The sequence below is a fragment of the Pyrgilauda ruficollis genome, unplaced genomic scaffold, assembly GCF_017590135.1.
Source record: "Pyrgilauda ruficollis isolate IOZ18807 unplaced genomic scaffold, ASM1759013v1 scaffold2, whole genome shotgun sequence".
Taxonomy (NCBI): Eukaryota; Metazoa; Chordata; class Aves; order Passeriformes; family Passeridae; genus Pyrgilauda; species Pyrgilauda ruficollis.
In genome coordinates, this window is record NW_024519206.1 from 27,892,927 (window position 1) to 27,909,832 (window position 16,906).

Here is a 16,906-nt window from a genome sequence, read left to right on the forward strand (position 1 = left end):
CATATCCTTACCAGACAGGAAAACTGATCAAGGAGGCACAAGACTCTGAGGTTTAAAGTCATTTCAAATCTTTAAAAAACTTCAGTCTTTAAAGACTTTAAATGCAACCAACAAAATGACATGGGAACAGACAGTGACATTGTCTGGCATTTGGGTGAAGGACCACCAGCAGGCACTTGCAATTTTAAGAAGTGGAAAAAATGACCAAGCAGGGCAGCTGCTGGTTGTATAGCACTTCTGTCCTCTATGACCACAGCTACATAGGTAGAAGCAGCCAGCAGCAGGATTCATTTCCACTTCAGTCTTTGGCATGTACTAACACAAGGAAATGGAAATTAAGTTAATAAATTCACAGTAATGTTTAGGATCATCTGTTCTGAGTTCTAGTGTCCCAGGCTATTCAATTCTCCACAGTTAGCCTGCATTGAGCTCAAGAAGGAAAATACACTTACCAACACTTGGAGCCCTTCAAGCCTTTTCATCCCTAGGCACACACCACTCTGGACACGTGCCCCATGAGTTTGGCCTTGGAGACCTTTCAATGTTAACAGTCCCTGCAGCACATGTCAGCTTCATGCCAAAGGCACAAAGAGTTGTACAAGCTCAGAGTTCCTCAACTCCCTCACGGCAAACCAGCATTTGACCAAAGCCTAGCTTACAGAAAAGGATCTATTCTTCATTTGAAAGCCTTCAAGACATGGAAAATCATCACCTTCTCTGGTAGTTTGTTCCACTGGTTAATCACTCTGTCAAAATGTTTCCCTTATTTCCAAGGTGAATGTCTGACTCCCAGCTCTATGCTGTTTTCTACTTTTCTTCACCAAATTAAAGAGTGCTTTAGCAGTTCATACTTTATCCTCACCAAGTTTAAAAGCCACTTATCATGTCATCTTTAATTCCTATTTTAACAGTTGTTTTACTTCAGTTCTTTAAATCTCCTTTTCTCTGCCCATTATTTTTTCAGCATGTTTCTTCAACTGTAGACATCAGAAGCATGTGCAGCATTAAAAAATTAATTGGTATCAACAAGGCTGTACACAGACATGAAGTATGATTTCATTACCTCCATTTTCAAAGCCATTTCAGGCCATTGTAACAGCTTTTTTGACACAGCATCAGACAAGAATCTTACAGAATCTCACCCATTTCCTGCCTGCTTAAAAGTGCTGCAGTAAGGATTTATATACTTGTACTCTGGAATTTGCTTGATACCCAAGACCCACCAAAACTCAGCATAAGAGGGCCACAGACCTAGGTCACCTTTTTGAGACACTTTCACTGCAATTTATATGGTTCTGCTGAAGTAGTTATCTACAGTCTCCAGCATCTTCCCATGTATTTCCACATGTGCTTCATTATTCCCTTGTGCTATAAATAGACTGCCCAATGTCTTTCCAAACACAGAGACAGCTGACTCCTAACATTGTTTCTTTCCCTAAGGGGCAACAGAAAGAAACAAGCTATTTCTCAAAATCCCAACACTGTATGTACAGTGTTCCTCCTATAGAGGGACAAATCAATTTGTGCAAGAGTCAAAATGCTTCTCTCTTATTTTTTAAGGCACTTCCACATTTGGTCACATAAAGAATAAGCTTTTAAAGTAATACCCCAGCAATTACTCATTGTAGGTATTTTGATACAATGCTAAAAGGATTGATAAAAAAATGGATAATGAGATGCATGCAGTGAGTACCACACACAGATACTTTACTTCCTAGAAATTCTGGCCATACCACCAGAATTTGGTATGACAGAAACACCTGGTAATTTCTAAAAAGCTTCACCAAAAACCTAAGATATGGATTTGTTTATAACTGACTTGTGAATAGAATTCCACAACCAGAACTTTTGATTTTCATGCTGTTTAAATTTATAGTGGCTTTGCACACAAGGACGATAACAAACTTTATCTAAATGAAAACCAAAGTAATAAGGATGAGAAATGCCTCACTGAAGACAGCACAACAACTAGATAACTTTCTTAGAAGACCCTTTCAACTTTACCACGCTGTCCAGTTTTTACAAAACATGCACACAACAAATATGTTATGTCTTCCCCATTTTAGACTATGGATTTCTTACTGACTTGTACAATTCCTTGCATAGCAAATCTGTCCGCATTAAAGTCCCTCACATGCAATATGGAAGAGTAAAGCCTACATGCATGGAAAAGTATCAGGGAGAAAAAGTACAGCTTTCACAGCTTTGATTTTCTTTTTTTAGTAGTTTTTTTCTCAGCATTTTCTCCATGTATGCCCAAGTAACAGTGGAAGTGGGCATCAGACACTCTTAGTTCACTATTTGTGAACACAAATTGTGTCTGAACACACACAGTGGCAAAGTCTGATAACCATCATAGAAACTGCCTTGTATTTCTCCTAAAATGTCATACTTGGTAGATACAAACCATATTTACAATTCTTTATACATGGAAGGTTTCTCTTCACCTTCTGTCCTCCATTTTACTAAACACCCTACAGAGGTAGGAGGCATCTCATGGTTAAGTGTAGTCCAGCAGGGTGTACAAATACTAGAATAAAAACATGCAGGCCAGAAAACATGCAGGTAAGATAAATAACTCATAGCCATAATTCAGAAAAGCAGAATCTTTAATAAATATTAAATTCAATAAATAAACTTATATCTATATGATTAAATTAGCAATGTTAATGCTGGTGTACTTTTGAACTTCACCAACTTCACAGCTAAATACCTTGTTTAATAAAATCACAAAATAACACTTGTCCTGGAAAGATAAACAGAGAGGCATATTTAAATCTTAAGGAATTTGACTATTTTCTACAAAAAAACCCAAGTATCTTATCTCTCAGGATTGTTTCAATAGCAAAAGGCTGAGGAACACCAATTGCTACACAAAGCACATATCCATTGACTCATCTAATGCTTGACCTTCCAGGTCAATTATTAAAACAAACCCCTTTTCACTGCAGATGAGCTATTTTTGTCAAGTAAAGCATTTAAACTAGGAACTATGTTACATGCTCCAAAACTTTCCACTAATTTAACCCTGCAGTTTCCACTTGTAAACAACTCAGATCTTTCTCGGGTGATCTCCATAAAAAGTCTTTCAGTAACAAATGCAGCACCAAAAACCACTTCTTTACAAACCAAACTTCCTTTCTTTCACTAAGGTACTTATTACTAAAGAATATTGACATAAGTATTGGCAATTGCAAAATACTAGGTTTACTAGAGGATCTGACAGCTATTTTCCATTGCAACAGAAATCAGTTTTGCTGGATTCATTTTAGAAAGGACAGCATCTAACCTTTCATGGTCTACATGTTACTTGCAAGACAAGTGGATCCCATTAATCATTCTTTGAAAATGAGTTTTATTTATTTGTAAAGTATGACCATGTACAACAACACAACAGCAACCTTTTCAGATACTCTCAGTATCTGAAACAAAATGCCCAATGATAAATTCAAAAAGGAAAAAGGGCCAGTTCTGTTTAATTTTCCAGCCTCAGCTAGTCTATAATTTTTTATATAGATTTTATTTTTATGAAGTGATTTTATGAAGTACAAATTTGGCAACTATAACACATCCTACTAAATAAAAGCAGTCAGCCTAATGATTAGTTCACAGTGGTTTAAATTGAAGCACACAGTCCTGGCAATTTCAACTGTCTTACAGACTCTTTTTTCTCATGAGTGAAGAGATTATAATCTGGGCACCAAACAGCCAAAAATCCACCATACCCACCCTGCACATTAGTGTCTAGCTAGAGAAGTGGGTAACTAACATGATGCACTGGTGACATGCAGCCTAGGGACACTCCATAAACCACAGATATTATGTGCTTTGGTTAGTTGCTGGAGTTGGATTCAGCAGGTCTGATCCAACCTGTAGCTCTGCTACTGGCCTGAAGGATGATCTTGAACAAAAGACTTTTCTTCCTGATGTCTGTGTTTGCATAATGAAAACACAGATAATAATGTTCATCTCTTCTGTAAATACTTCAAAAAGTCTAAGCATTTTTATGTATGGTTTTCTATTTAAACTGTCTAGCATCAATATTTAAGAAATTTTTTTTTCTTTTCAGAAAGTAAGAGTATCTTTTGACTGCCTTTTTGTTCTTTGAAGGCACTTTTCACACAGAAACGAGGAAGAACATTCCCCCCTCTGCCTCCATATAAAAAGCAGATTTCATTGTATCACTAATACTTCTGAACATGTAGTTCAGATAATGAGCGAATTAAGAGGCTGAGTTTAAATAAACTCCAGTTTCAAGGTAAATAAAGCCCTACATCGAATTAAGTCTTCACTATATATGAGATTCCAAAAAGAGGTTTAGTAGCAAATAAAAGAAAAACAAAATGAAACAAAATAAATGGTAAAGTACAATTCCAAAGGTTGTGTAAATCATTGCTATATTCCTTTGAGCTGTTACTCCTCCTTCAAATACTTATTTACTTTTGTTTTTTTTTGTTCCAGTGTGACTAATCCTTTATCACAATCATGTTCTTACTGACAGATAATACCTGTAACTTGAACCAAGTAAAGCTAAAGCACTCCATTTATAAGGACGCCCCAAGCAGAAATGTTAAAGAAAATACTTGCTTTTCAAAATTCACAAATTTTACCTAGCACCTTGACACAATAAAATCCCACTTCCACTTCCATACCTCCTCTTCCTCATTAACACAGTATACAAGAGCACTAGTGTGCAATTTTCTGCATCTGTTCTTCAAGCCTCTCACTCACATTTTTCAAGGAATTCCATTTGAAATATCACTGCCCAAAACATTCCATTTTGAGCTTACACTGGCACTTGTTTTGTGAACAAAACCAAATCACTTAAAAATACTGAATAGATGATGGCAGCTACCTACTCCAATTTCAAACTGAATTGTTTATATAATCATTTGCAAATGCTTAGCATCTCGTACAAAGAAGGCAGAAATTGTGTACAAAGTGCCGACTGGTGAGGCAAAGAACTGAAAAACACAAACTTGCATCTGGAACTGATCTTGGTAAGAATTTCATAAGCAGACAAACAATGCATCTAGCAGTGTAAAAAAAAAGGTCTACGTGAGACCTTCTCCACATTCTGAAGGGGGTATACTGACCACCAAGCATTGATTCAGCCTTCAGTTTCTTGAGGCAGAGCCCAAGTTCTGTCCTGAACATGAGATAAGTCACTGGGAAGTTTTAAAACACTATCCCTCTTCAGAATAAAAGGAAATTTTTCTTCAAAAAGCTGATTTACTGCAGATTTACTGCATTGTCTGTGTGTATCTGAAGTTAGATACACTACCTTGAAGTCTGAAGACACAGAGAAACTAAATTACTATATATTGTAACATTACATAAATCATGTTAAAAGAAAAATACCATTGATAATGTGATACTATTTTTTAAATTGCTGTCAAAGCACAAAAGTATTCTGAAAGAACCCTGTGTATCTTATATAGTCCTAAAACAATTATAATACTGTTTTTGCAGGTAACGATCAAAAAGTTTAACTAATTTCCAAAGGCTTTATCTTGTCCATGACCTGTGCCTGTGGCTCATTCAGATCACTTACTCAGTTTAATTTCTGATCACTTTTTCAGACGTAAGGACCACTGGAAATGAATATATGACTCCACAGAAGTGTCAGGATTTACTATTATGCTGTCATCTGTTGCATTGTTTCTGCTTCCTTCTTGTCAGTGTTACCCTCCACATTTCTAGTTAGCAAATATTTAAAGGATACTCACACCATACTGAATAGTGTGAATTAGTGCTGCTCTGCACTAATTCTTTGGACAGATGTATTTCAGGCATGTTAAATTAAAAGACTTAATGAAAATTACTTGTATAAGGCAATATTAGAATTTGCTTAACAAAAATCATAGATTTGTGAAAATATACAGAAATCTTACTTTCATAAGAAATATAATCCCTTCAGTTTATAATCTGTGAACAGTTTACATACTTGTATCAATTTGGCTCTTTCTAATTCTAAATGGTTTTACTGTAATTGTTTGGCAAACTACTATAGAGGACTGAAGACTTGCAAAACACTCTAAAATCAAAATAAAAGACTGCATGTGGATTATAAAACTGGAATGTTTCCCTGAGACTGTCAAACACTAAACAGCAGTCTCAGCTATTCAGGGTGAAATATTTCCCTATTTAATTATACAGATCCTTGTAGTGGGGAAAATAATGTATGAGATGACAGATTGTTTTTTCCTTTCCCCTTCAAAACACATACATTGTTTTTCTGCTTACAAAATTCTTACCAAGCAAGAACTGCTCCAGACAAAAGTTTTATATTTTTCAGTTCTCTGACTCACTAGTCAGTACTCTGTATGCTAAAATACAGCAGCCAAACTTTACAGAAATTGTGGGCCATCCAAGTAGCTCCAGGACCTAGCTAAGAAATACCCATGGCATTATTATAATGAAAAACATAATCAAAACTTTATTACATGAAAACTTCAACTTTCAAGCTGCATATTATTGCCTAAAAGGAGAGCTGCTGCTGGAATGCCACTCCTGGGTTCCTCTCCTAATTTCAGTCCCAGAACTTTACTTATCCTCTTCTAAATCTGACTGACCACTCAAAGTTTGAGACTGACAGCTAAGATCTACTCTTACGTACATGCACTCAAAAAGTATGGTTTACAACAGAACTCACAATAGTTTCTATATTTGTGGAACAATTTATTGAAGTTGGTACTTTGTAGGCAGAAAGGAAATTAAAATGGTTTAAGCAGCTGAAGGGGACAAACATCTCTGTTCCTTAAGCTTGCCACTTTTGTAAAAAAATGTACAGTTTTCACAGTACAGAGCATTAGCAGGTAAAATTCAAATTAACAAATGTTATCCATCTTTCTACATGCCAAAAGAACTGGTTGTATTTCCCTTTTCAAAAGTGCATTAGTACTTTTTATCAATTTCCTCCCCCCAAAAAAATCAGGACATTCTAACATTAATTACAGAGACTTCATTTTTTTTGTTTTCAATTTATTTTCAAATGCACATGTAACTGTAATAATCCATTGTTTTAGGGTTTTCCCCCACAATTAAAAAAAAAAAGAGATGAGCCACTTTAAGGCAGTGACATCTTACTAGAAAAGTTACCATTAAAATTGTATTATTGTATTAGCCTGACTTGATTTCTCATTCTGCTGATGACAGGTAAGAGTTTATGAATTTCAGACACCAATTCAATTCTACAATGAATGTCCTGTATATTCAATTGATGCTTTCTCATAAACACAAAGGCTAACAAAAAAAATAAAGCTACAATCATCCAAAAACTGTTTAAATTACACAATTTATAATACCACCACACAATTCTTAAACATCATACAAATGAGTATTTATTCAACCTTTTACTTCTTGCAATATGTAACAGTAGAGGAGAATGAGCATTCCTTGCCAACTGGCAAACTAATAGCACTACCACAGCTAACAGGGGTGATAATTTTTCCTTTAGCCTGAATACTACAAAAAAAATTTTTAGAAGCAAACTATTTCTTTCACAGGTAAAAATATACTCCAATATTACAAATAAAAATGAATGTCCATAAACCAGAAAAAATTACAAATTAAATACCTCCCTTTCTCCACTCCAGCTATACCACCAACCTCAAAGTATAACTGGCCCCTCCAAACAAGGGTCTTCTTCAAAAGCACCACTGTCCATATAAATCAGATATCCTCTTCCTCCTCAGCCCAGTTATCTGAGTCTGCTTGAGAAAGAACAAATCATCTCTCATTTCTTATCCTTTCAAATGAGTTTTGTGCCTGAGAAGCTCGAGGTCTCAACCATTTACTTCGAAGCATAGTAGTTACTCCACAGAAAATGTGCAACAGACATGACACTGGCTTGAAAACCTTCCAATACAATTCTGGTTGTTACATTAGTAATAGCAATAATTGCAATCATAATATTAAAAGTGATGATGATAATGAACTGCAGTAAAAGACCAAAGGAAAACTTTGTTCAACTTTAGAGCATGTAAGTATAGCAACACTATTCTATGAATAAATTTCAAAGTGGTTTTATTTTGTAAGTCTACCATCAGGAAAAAGTTTTTCAATTTTAGAGGAAAAATTGGACTGACTGCTTGTTATAGGCAGATTACATAAATTTAAATACTTCATGCAAATGAGAACAAGACCGATTCTGGAAATTGAATTCCAGAAGAATTGAATCCACAGAAGAAACTGTGTTTACATTTAATTTCCAGGTATTTGTAACAAGATATTAATCACATTTTTTCCACAAGTCCAATAGGGGTTTTTTAAAAGTGGGCTGTAGTGCTAACAGCTTTCATACATATCTGATACAAGCAAAAAGCAAAATAAGTACATTTGATAATACTTTCAGTAGTGTTTACTGTTCAGTTCCAGCTCTCTGAGCAAAATGTTTCCACTGCAACTGGTTTACTCTCCTTTTAATTAAAAGGTAGACTGCATAGCTAATAAAGGAAAAATAATTAGAATATTAATTACACCCAGTGCAGCAATATTTAAGCTCTCCTGTCATTGTCTTGCCATAGGGCAAGACAATTTTAAAACATGTTGCAGCATGAACAGATACTTTCAGGAGTCAAAAGGCATTCAGACTCAGGCTTACATCAGCCTTTAGATGCCGGTTCATAAAACAAATTCTCCACTGATAAACCTCTAGACAGGCAGGTCTGTGCCCTGAAACTTCCTTAGATATCTACACCCTGCAGGAATGAGAACCCAGATGCATGTCCCTGTCTCTGACACGCTCTGCCATTGGCCTCGTGAGTTTGTCCCTGCAGCAGTGCAATTTCAAAAGGAGATTTACAGAGCACCTCTCTCACACTTCTCCTTCCACTCCATTTCAAAACTCTGGTGATCACCAGTCTTGTGGGTATAATGAAATATGCGCTTTATTTCTCTCTGGCAGAGCAGATCCATGAGATCATCATGTTCTTTATGGAGAAAGCTGACAGTCCCAGTTCAGTTTCTCAGATCATCAACTCTTCTAGCTACATCTGCAACACTACTTTAGTAAATCACCATGCAATTGCAAAAAGGACATTCGTGCACAAAAAATAGAAGGTTGGCTGAATCAGCTCTGCATATGGTTGGCCTGGGATATTTTATGTTCTTTTTCCAGCCCCACGAAGCCTTTCAACCATGCAAAAAGCTTCTTTAGACACTGCTGTAATAGTGTAGTGGCAGGGATTAGCTGCACCACTTCCTCAAATCCAAGCTAAGCCTCAAGTTTCTTTGTACTAAGCTATCTTGAATATAAGAACAAACAGCTAAGCCACTGGTAGAGTCCAATTACTTGGACTTGTTTGGATTTTATTCCTGCTGAATTCTTTAAAATCAGAAAATCACAGAATGGGCCAGGTTAAACGGGGACACAAAGGGTCATGCAGTCCAACCTCCCTGTTCAAGCAGGGTCAGCCTGGAGCACATGGTACAGGATTGCATCCAGATGGTTCCTGAATATCTCCAGTGAGGGAGACTCTACCACCTCTCTGGGCAATCTCTTCCAGTGCACGGTCAACCACACAGTAAAGAAGTTCTTTGTCATATTCAAGTGGAACTTCCTGTGTCCCAGTTTATGCCCGCTGCCTCTTGCTCTATTGCTAGGCACCACTGAGAAGCACCTGGCTCCATCCTCTTGGCATCCTCCTTAAACATTGATGAGGGTTCCTCTCAGTCATCTCTTCAGGCCCAACTCCCTCAGCATCTCTCTTAGGAAAGATGCTCCAAAAGGGATCCTTACTATTTCAGTGCATGATACTTTTCACTACCTAAACCATATAAACAAATTGTAGTCAATTACATAAATGAGATACTTAGCATCCATAACAGTGAAAAGGACAGTAATTTCCACAAATATTGGGGAGTCCTAATGCTTGAAAAGAAGTGCTTGCAGATTTTTAGCTAAGGAGGCAGCATCCTACATCGACTTTTATCTTGTGGCTCATGTGTGGCATTGAGTTCAACAAAGCAAAAGGTATGAGAATTCCTGTTCAGGGCATCCTTCAGTGACTGTCTTTTTTCATCACATTTTCTAAACAGTTCTAAGAGTCTAATTAAGTCTGCACCATATGGAACGTATCTCAACAAAAATGAAAAGCCTTTCAAAATTCAGTTCATTTAACAACAGTCTGCTTTTTTAAATACCATTGAGAAAGCATTGTGATAGTCACAATGATTTTAAGAGCATTTTCTCTGTGCACAGGATACCATTGAGACATTCTTCCACTACAAATCAGACTGAAGCAGTGACATACGCACAAGCTGACCCAAACACCTCTTCAGTATATTAAGAAAAAATCAACAGCTCTATTTTAATAACACCACTACTAAAAATTGTAATTGCACCATCATAACCGAACTTTTTTTTTTTTCTTTCACCTTAAGGATTAGTCTGTAACAAATCCTCTCTGTAGGTACAGAAGACGTTGCTGGCCTGATTCAGTTCCAGCTCTGCAGTGGCCACATCCAACCAAGCAATAACTCCACATTTGGCAGTTGGTTTATTTTATGCTTGAAATCAACTTTGAACCATATGAGATCATGAAGACATCCACCAATCACTTACTGATCCTGGTGTTCTAGGTAACTTTTGCAAAGATGATCTACTCACACACCAGCAAGCTGATAAAATTTATGAGTAACCAAATGACTACAATAAGAAAGATCCCTCTGTTGGTTCTGCCTTATACAACACAGACTGGCAGTAATGGTAATAGAGAGAGCTTTTCACTTTATTATTTAGACAGAGCAGTGACTTTTTTGGAAGCTCTGACACTGAATTTGTATTTTATTTTGTTACAATAAAGTTCATGGCACAAAGAGTGTGAACCACATTAGAGAATTAGGCTCTTCAGACAGATATAAAACATTGAGAGTGTGTAAAAGCTGACTATTTGGTACACCAAAGTTTTATGGACATTTTATTTCACTTCTTTTTCTGACATGGTACAGTATAACTTGAACACATTAAAACAAATCAAGGCAACAAGGTCAAGAATTCGAAGAACTCAATCAGGTGTGTTATTTATTTCAAGAGGATTTAAGAAAGAATGTATAGCACTTGATAGCCTGTAAGACACATAAGCAATGTACAATCCTCAGGTTTTTACTCCTTAAAATGTTATGTAGAATTACCTTAACAGAAGTTCTTTGGGTAGTTTTTTGTTAATAAGGGCTTCATCATTATTTGAGAAAACCTAGAAACAGAAAGAAAAAACTCTATTTTAAAAACCAACAAGAAAAACATCTTTTGAAGAGGCTATTCACCTTCTACTTAGGTGCTTAATTCTCTTCAATTACTGCTAATATTAAGTCTTCAACATGTTAGTTGTCAATACTATAAAATTATTTCAATGCACAAAACAAAGCCACAACCCCATATACAACTGCTCTTCCTTAGTGCTAATTTAACCACATAGAAATTGCGGAGCAACTTAATAATTACGAAGCAAGCACACTTACACTGCACAAAGAAGTATTTCAAGCAATAGGGAAACTTCAAGCAAGACATGTACAAACACACACTGGTTGCACAGTTCTAAAACTGTCCCATTACAAAAAAAAAAAACAAACCTGGATGCTTCCCACTTATTCAGGGAATTCCTTTCACTGTCTACAGTGCAAATACTTTGGCCCATGCATGTGAATATGGATAAAATATAACAATCTGCATGTTTAAAGAATTTAGTGCCACAGATAGGGCAGCAACTGCTATATAATCTAAGTAAGCAAGTCAAGAAATGCTACAAGAAAAACTGAAAGTACCTCTCACCTGAACTTCATATTATTAATACCTATCCTAAGAGGGGGAAAAAAAAGAGAGCCTAAAAGAAAACACCCAAGGAAAAAAGCAGGCAATACTAAGGTTATATAGTAAACATCCAAATAGAAAAACTAAAACAAAGATGTTGACCAGATTTACAACTTAGTCTAAATATTTAAGTTTGAGAAATTTTACCACAGGAGCACAGCACTAAACAAAACAGAAGGTGAAATGGAATTTAAAAAACCATGGCAAAGACTGGAAGATGTCAAAGTCACAAGCAATCATTTCCTGTGTTAAGAGAAGAGCTTTTGCTCCACAATACCAGAAACAAAAACTAGGAAGAAGGATCCAAAACAGACGAGTTTTCTGAATGCTAAAAGGTAAACATGAAAATCACACAAAACATTACAACAACTGGAAGAAATCTTCTCCCTTTATTAAGCATATGCTGGTCTTGACATCAGGGTATTGTTGTTCATCCTTCTATCCACACACATTGAATACTTGGAAACTATCTGCTTGGCTCTGTCTTCATAAAGGAAGGGAAACAGCAAAAATTACACACCTGGGAATTTTGAAAATATCTCCCCAAAAAATACTGTAAGATTTGAAAACTTGAACCTCCTGGCTGCTGCCAAGAACCTTTTTTCTCATCCAGTACATCCTAGACTGATTTCAAGTTTAACTGCATACTACTGTTTCAATTTTGATACAGATTTCTTCACCCACTACCTCTGTGCACGGCTATCCACATCTCTAAAGACAATAAAGCTGTCAACTTTCAATAGGACTGACAAGTTTAATCAAGCTTCCTTTTTCAGCAACTGGAGCAGCACATTTATTCACAGACTGGGGACTACAGATATTCAAAGCATAAAACAACCATGAACACATATTTCAATAGGACAATTCCAGCTCCTTCAGAGGATAGGCACTGGCATTAAGCAGTTCCACATGGCTGACCACAGGCTCTACTTTACTCTCGTTGTTTTAGATCCAATATCCATTGCTGCTGATTCTTTCAGCCTTTAGGCTGAAATATACCATGTACATCAATGACATTTTTAGAACTGGTTGACTGCTTCTGACTTTGACAACTCATAGGTTTATGAATTATCTACATGTGTGCCATTTTTATATTATATGCTACTCAAAATTTGCAGCTGGGGCCCTGAAAACAATAGCATATATTGGAATTTTCTTTTGTAAAAAGAGTCTGTATGCCTAATTGTGTTTACAGCAAAACTCATTCAGAAATAAGCCATCCTCATAGAAGCTGGGATCACTAAAGAGTCAAGTAAGTAAATATTCCTGTGTCTTGTAGGTTAGGAACACAAATCACAAAAAAAGGATGTCACCTCCATGAGAGCATGCAAAGTCTGTGGCAAAACAGGCAAGTTAACTTACATCTCATTAACTCTGGTTGAGAATCTGAACATTCAGTATCACAGACTTAAAAATCCTCTTTTAACTTAAATTATTTATAGCTGCAGGTAATGCCTCAAAAGTTACATCATCTAGCAGACACATACATGCATAAGCATATATTTTTAAATAAAGCTACTTTTCAGAATGCTACTAGTTTACATGTGTACTGTCATTTTGCCTGTATAAAAATAATCTAGTATCTTTTTTTTCACACTATAGATTCTCAAGTACACAGTAACATGGAGATTATATACATATATATAGAGAGAGAGAGATACACACACACATATATATATGCTCATTGTGTGAGGATAACACAGGATTTGAGTTAGTGAGGTATGAGGCAAGTTGCTCTAAAGACCTGAGCATGCATTATAGCTCTCTGTGTTAAACAGTACTTTCAACTACTTGTCAACAGAAGTGAATTGGCTACAAATCACAGCACAGTAGTAAGTATTTTCCCACTGAGGCCAAGCTGAAAAGCTAAATCTACAACCAAACCAGCAACTCTTAGGAAAAAAGCTTATAATCTTTATGTTAGAACATTCTAAAGTTAAAGTTGGATGGACAAACTATTTTGAATACATGACAGCTTATCTGATCAATATGGTTAATTTAGGAATCCCAGTTCAAACTGGAAAAAGCACAGCTTTTACTACATACTACAAGAAGAGTGTGACCTGCCCAGCCACACAAAATACCACGCCTGCTACACCAGCCACAGATAAGGCCACAAACACATTCAAAGAAGTTTTCCCTCAAACAGCAACTTCTTTGTGTTCTTGCATGCATTAGCAGCAGTTCTCATATAATAACATATTATCGCTATGGAATAAGCAAATCTAGAAAAATGGAAGTGTCTCTTTATGGTACTCTTGTACTCTGTGAAAGTTTATTAGCCTCTAGAGCCATTTGCATCTCAGAAGAAGAGAGGGGCTGCTTTAAAGGCTCCTCAATAAGTTTTTCCCCTAATAGAGAACAGACACAGGACAACTGGAGTAGTAATTTTCTAGATAAATGTTTGTAATATGATTTCAAATGCATGCAAGCAGAGAAAGAAGGCAGAATGTGCAAACAACAATATATTCATTGTTCAAACAGTTTCTGATAATTTAAAACTTCCATTAATGAAGCAAGAACCCTAGTATATTCATATACTGTTCTCTTTATTTTTTACTTAATTTTTATCACATAACCTCTAGTTTTCTGTTTCTATTTATAAAAAAAAAAATCCACCAAAAACATTCAGTTAAGGAAGTGTCTGATCACTGTAACAATATTATAGTATTCTTGCCAAATATATATTTTTTTCTTTACTTACAGATCGTGCTGATAATGACACGCCCTCAGAATACCTGTACACAGTAATCCAAAATAACAATTAAGAATACCCTGAATGTAGAACGAATCTTTCTCCTCTCATTGCTTTTGTATTTGGTAGCAAGTCTGACTGTGTTAATGACGGTATCTCAAACTCTGCAAAAGTATGATTTTAACTGTATAAAATACCCAAATACAACCAACAAATCAGTGCACAAGGAAAAAGGATGCAATTGAACATATGTAATAAATGTTACTCTAAAACTAGTTTTCAATTTCCTGTGAACACAAGGAGAGTTACAGAAGATCTCTACATTCTAAAAGAATTGCAAGAACAAACAACAAAATCAAAATCTACAAGTGACAACTGTAATTCCTTATTACTTGAATCTTGAGGCATTTCTTACATTCCTTAACTGATCTCTCTTGGTAATATCTTCCCTGTACTTTTGGAAGATTGGTTATGAGCTAAAAAGGGAGCATTTTCTTTAAAAATTACCTGATAGTTTCTTACACTTAATTTCTTTAGCAACTACATTTTTAAAAATTTCTTTATAATATAAACAAAGCAACCGTTGTGTAAATCATGAAACCCAGAAAGGATAATTTTTCCATTTGAATTCCCTTTCCATATTATTAAACATACTAATTGCCACTAGTCCTAGAACATAACTTCTTGGTACAGCACACTTAGCATGCCACCATTGAAAGCAGCACATTAATCTCTTCTGGTCTAGCAGCTAGTGATAAGGGTCTCCTGTTTTCACCAGAATTAATGAGACAAAGAAATCTTTTCTGATAGAGTTATTTCAAGATCAAAATAAGGTTATACTACTAATTTTGGTGACAGTCCCTATATATCTTTTTTTTAAGCATGCAATTTCAGTTGTCATTCAGTTCTCTATTGAAGAGGACTATTTTCTTAACAGATGAAACAGTTTTGGTAGCAGCTCATCCATTATGGCTCAGTTCCACTGAGATATTTATGTATCTAATTTCCACTGAAATCAGAGTAGATAAGGACTTTCAACCTGTCAACTTCTCAAATCAAATGTTATTAAAAACCCAGACTCTCAAAAATAGCCTTGCTTAGTAGCATGCTAAAGGAATTATGGGCAAAAGTAGGTTTGGGGAAGATGAAGTGTGAAAGACTCTAAAGAGCATCAGCAAAAGGGATATATACTGAAAACAAGGCTGAAGTATTTATCAATTCAGGAAAAAAACCAACATTGGGCCATTTTCACCAAAGAAGACAAGAGGCTGGAATTAAATCCATATATTCCTTCCTTTCTATGGTTGACAGAGCACACATCCTATTTAAATTGTAAATACAGCCATATGTATAAAGTATCAAGTCTTTCAGGTTTTCACGGGCAAGAAAAAATTTTATTAAGTATTATCCATGCAGTAATAGGCATGGTAAAACCAAATTCTAAAGGAAAATCCTGAGAAAATAAAGTTTTATTCAGTACCATGATGTGCAGATTTTTGTTGCCAAACAAAACCCAGCAGCTTGCGGCACATCTCTCCTCCTCTATTGAGACACCTAATTGTTGCTTGTGCAATTTTCTTTTTACCATGGTATTGAAAGCACTCGGTGCTATAGTGGTAGGAAAGCCACCAAATTGTCTTTGCTACCCAGAGCAGCTCACAAGCAAACTAAAGTAACGAATGGCATCCTAAAAAGCTCTCTGTTTAAATACACCACAAAAATGGAGGAGGAAGAAGAGGCAAAACAACCTTCCTTTACCATAAATTTCAGATTATCCCATGTTACACTCCAGTATATAAAATTCTCTGATGCTCAGGGAATTGCTGCTAGCTAGGGCTTCCTCCAGAAATGTACAATCAATGCATCAGACAGGCAGAACCATTTAACACCATGCAAGTGGCAAAACGTATCCAGGCAACAAAAGAAGCGTTAGACAGGATATACATCGCTGACAGAAGTGAAGTAAGTGACATCGAAGACACAACAGCTGATGACACAGGACTGCTGCTAAACTAGAACCCACGGTAAAGCTTTCTGTATAATCAATAAAAACTATAACACACCAAAATTAATCTTGAAATGCAATCCCATCTTGAACCAAGCTTGTCTATAGCAGAGACAGACTGGCAAAATCTTTTATTTCAACACACAGACACTGTCTGCCCTCCAGGCTCTTGTTCCTATGCTCCAGCTGTTCACCCTGCTCTGGCACAGGCTATGCCTTTGTGCATTTTAAAATTCAGCCTTCTCGGCCTGCTGTGGTTGCTAATGTTTTCTTCCCTTTGGACACACACTACTAGCGCCCAGGGCATGGTCTTCAGTAGCCTTACAGCTTCCTCCTGACTGCCAGATACTCCCTGGATATTTTTCACTGGTCTTTCCTTGGGATATTTTCTCTT

The 16,906-nt window shown here is 36.2% G+C and overlaps 1 protein-coding gene across 1 annotated transcript in view; it reads right to left on the minus strand.

Annotated features, from left to right (window-relative positions):
* The window catches only part of FBXL2 (F-box and leucine rich repeat protein 2), a 50,851-nt gene that overhangs the window by 25,938 nt on the left and 8,007 nt on the right, over positions 1-16,906 (minus strand). Inside the window, exon 2 of the mRNA XM_041466678.1 lies at positions 11,137-11,198. Within this exon, the coding sequence (XP_041322612.1) occupies positions 11,137-11,198 (62 nt within the window). The remainder of the gene's footprint in view (positions 1-11,136; positions 11,199-16,906) is intronic.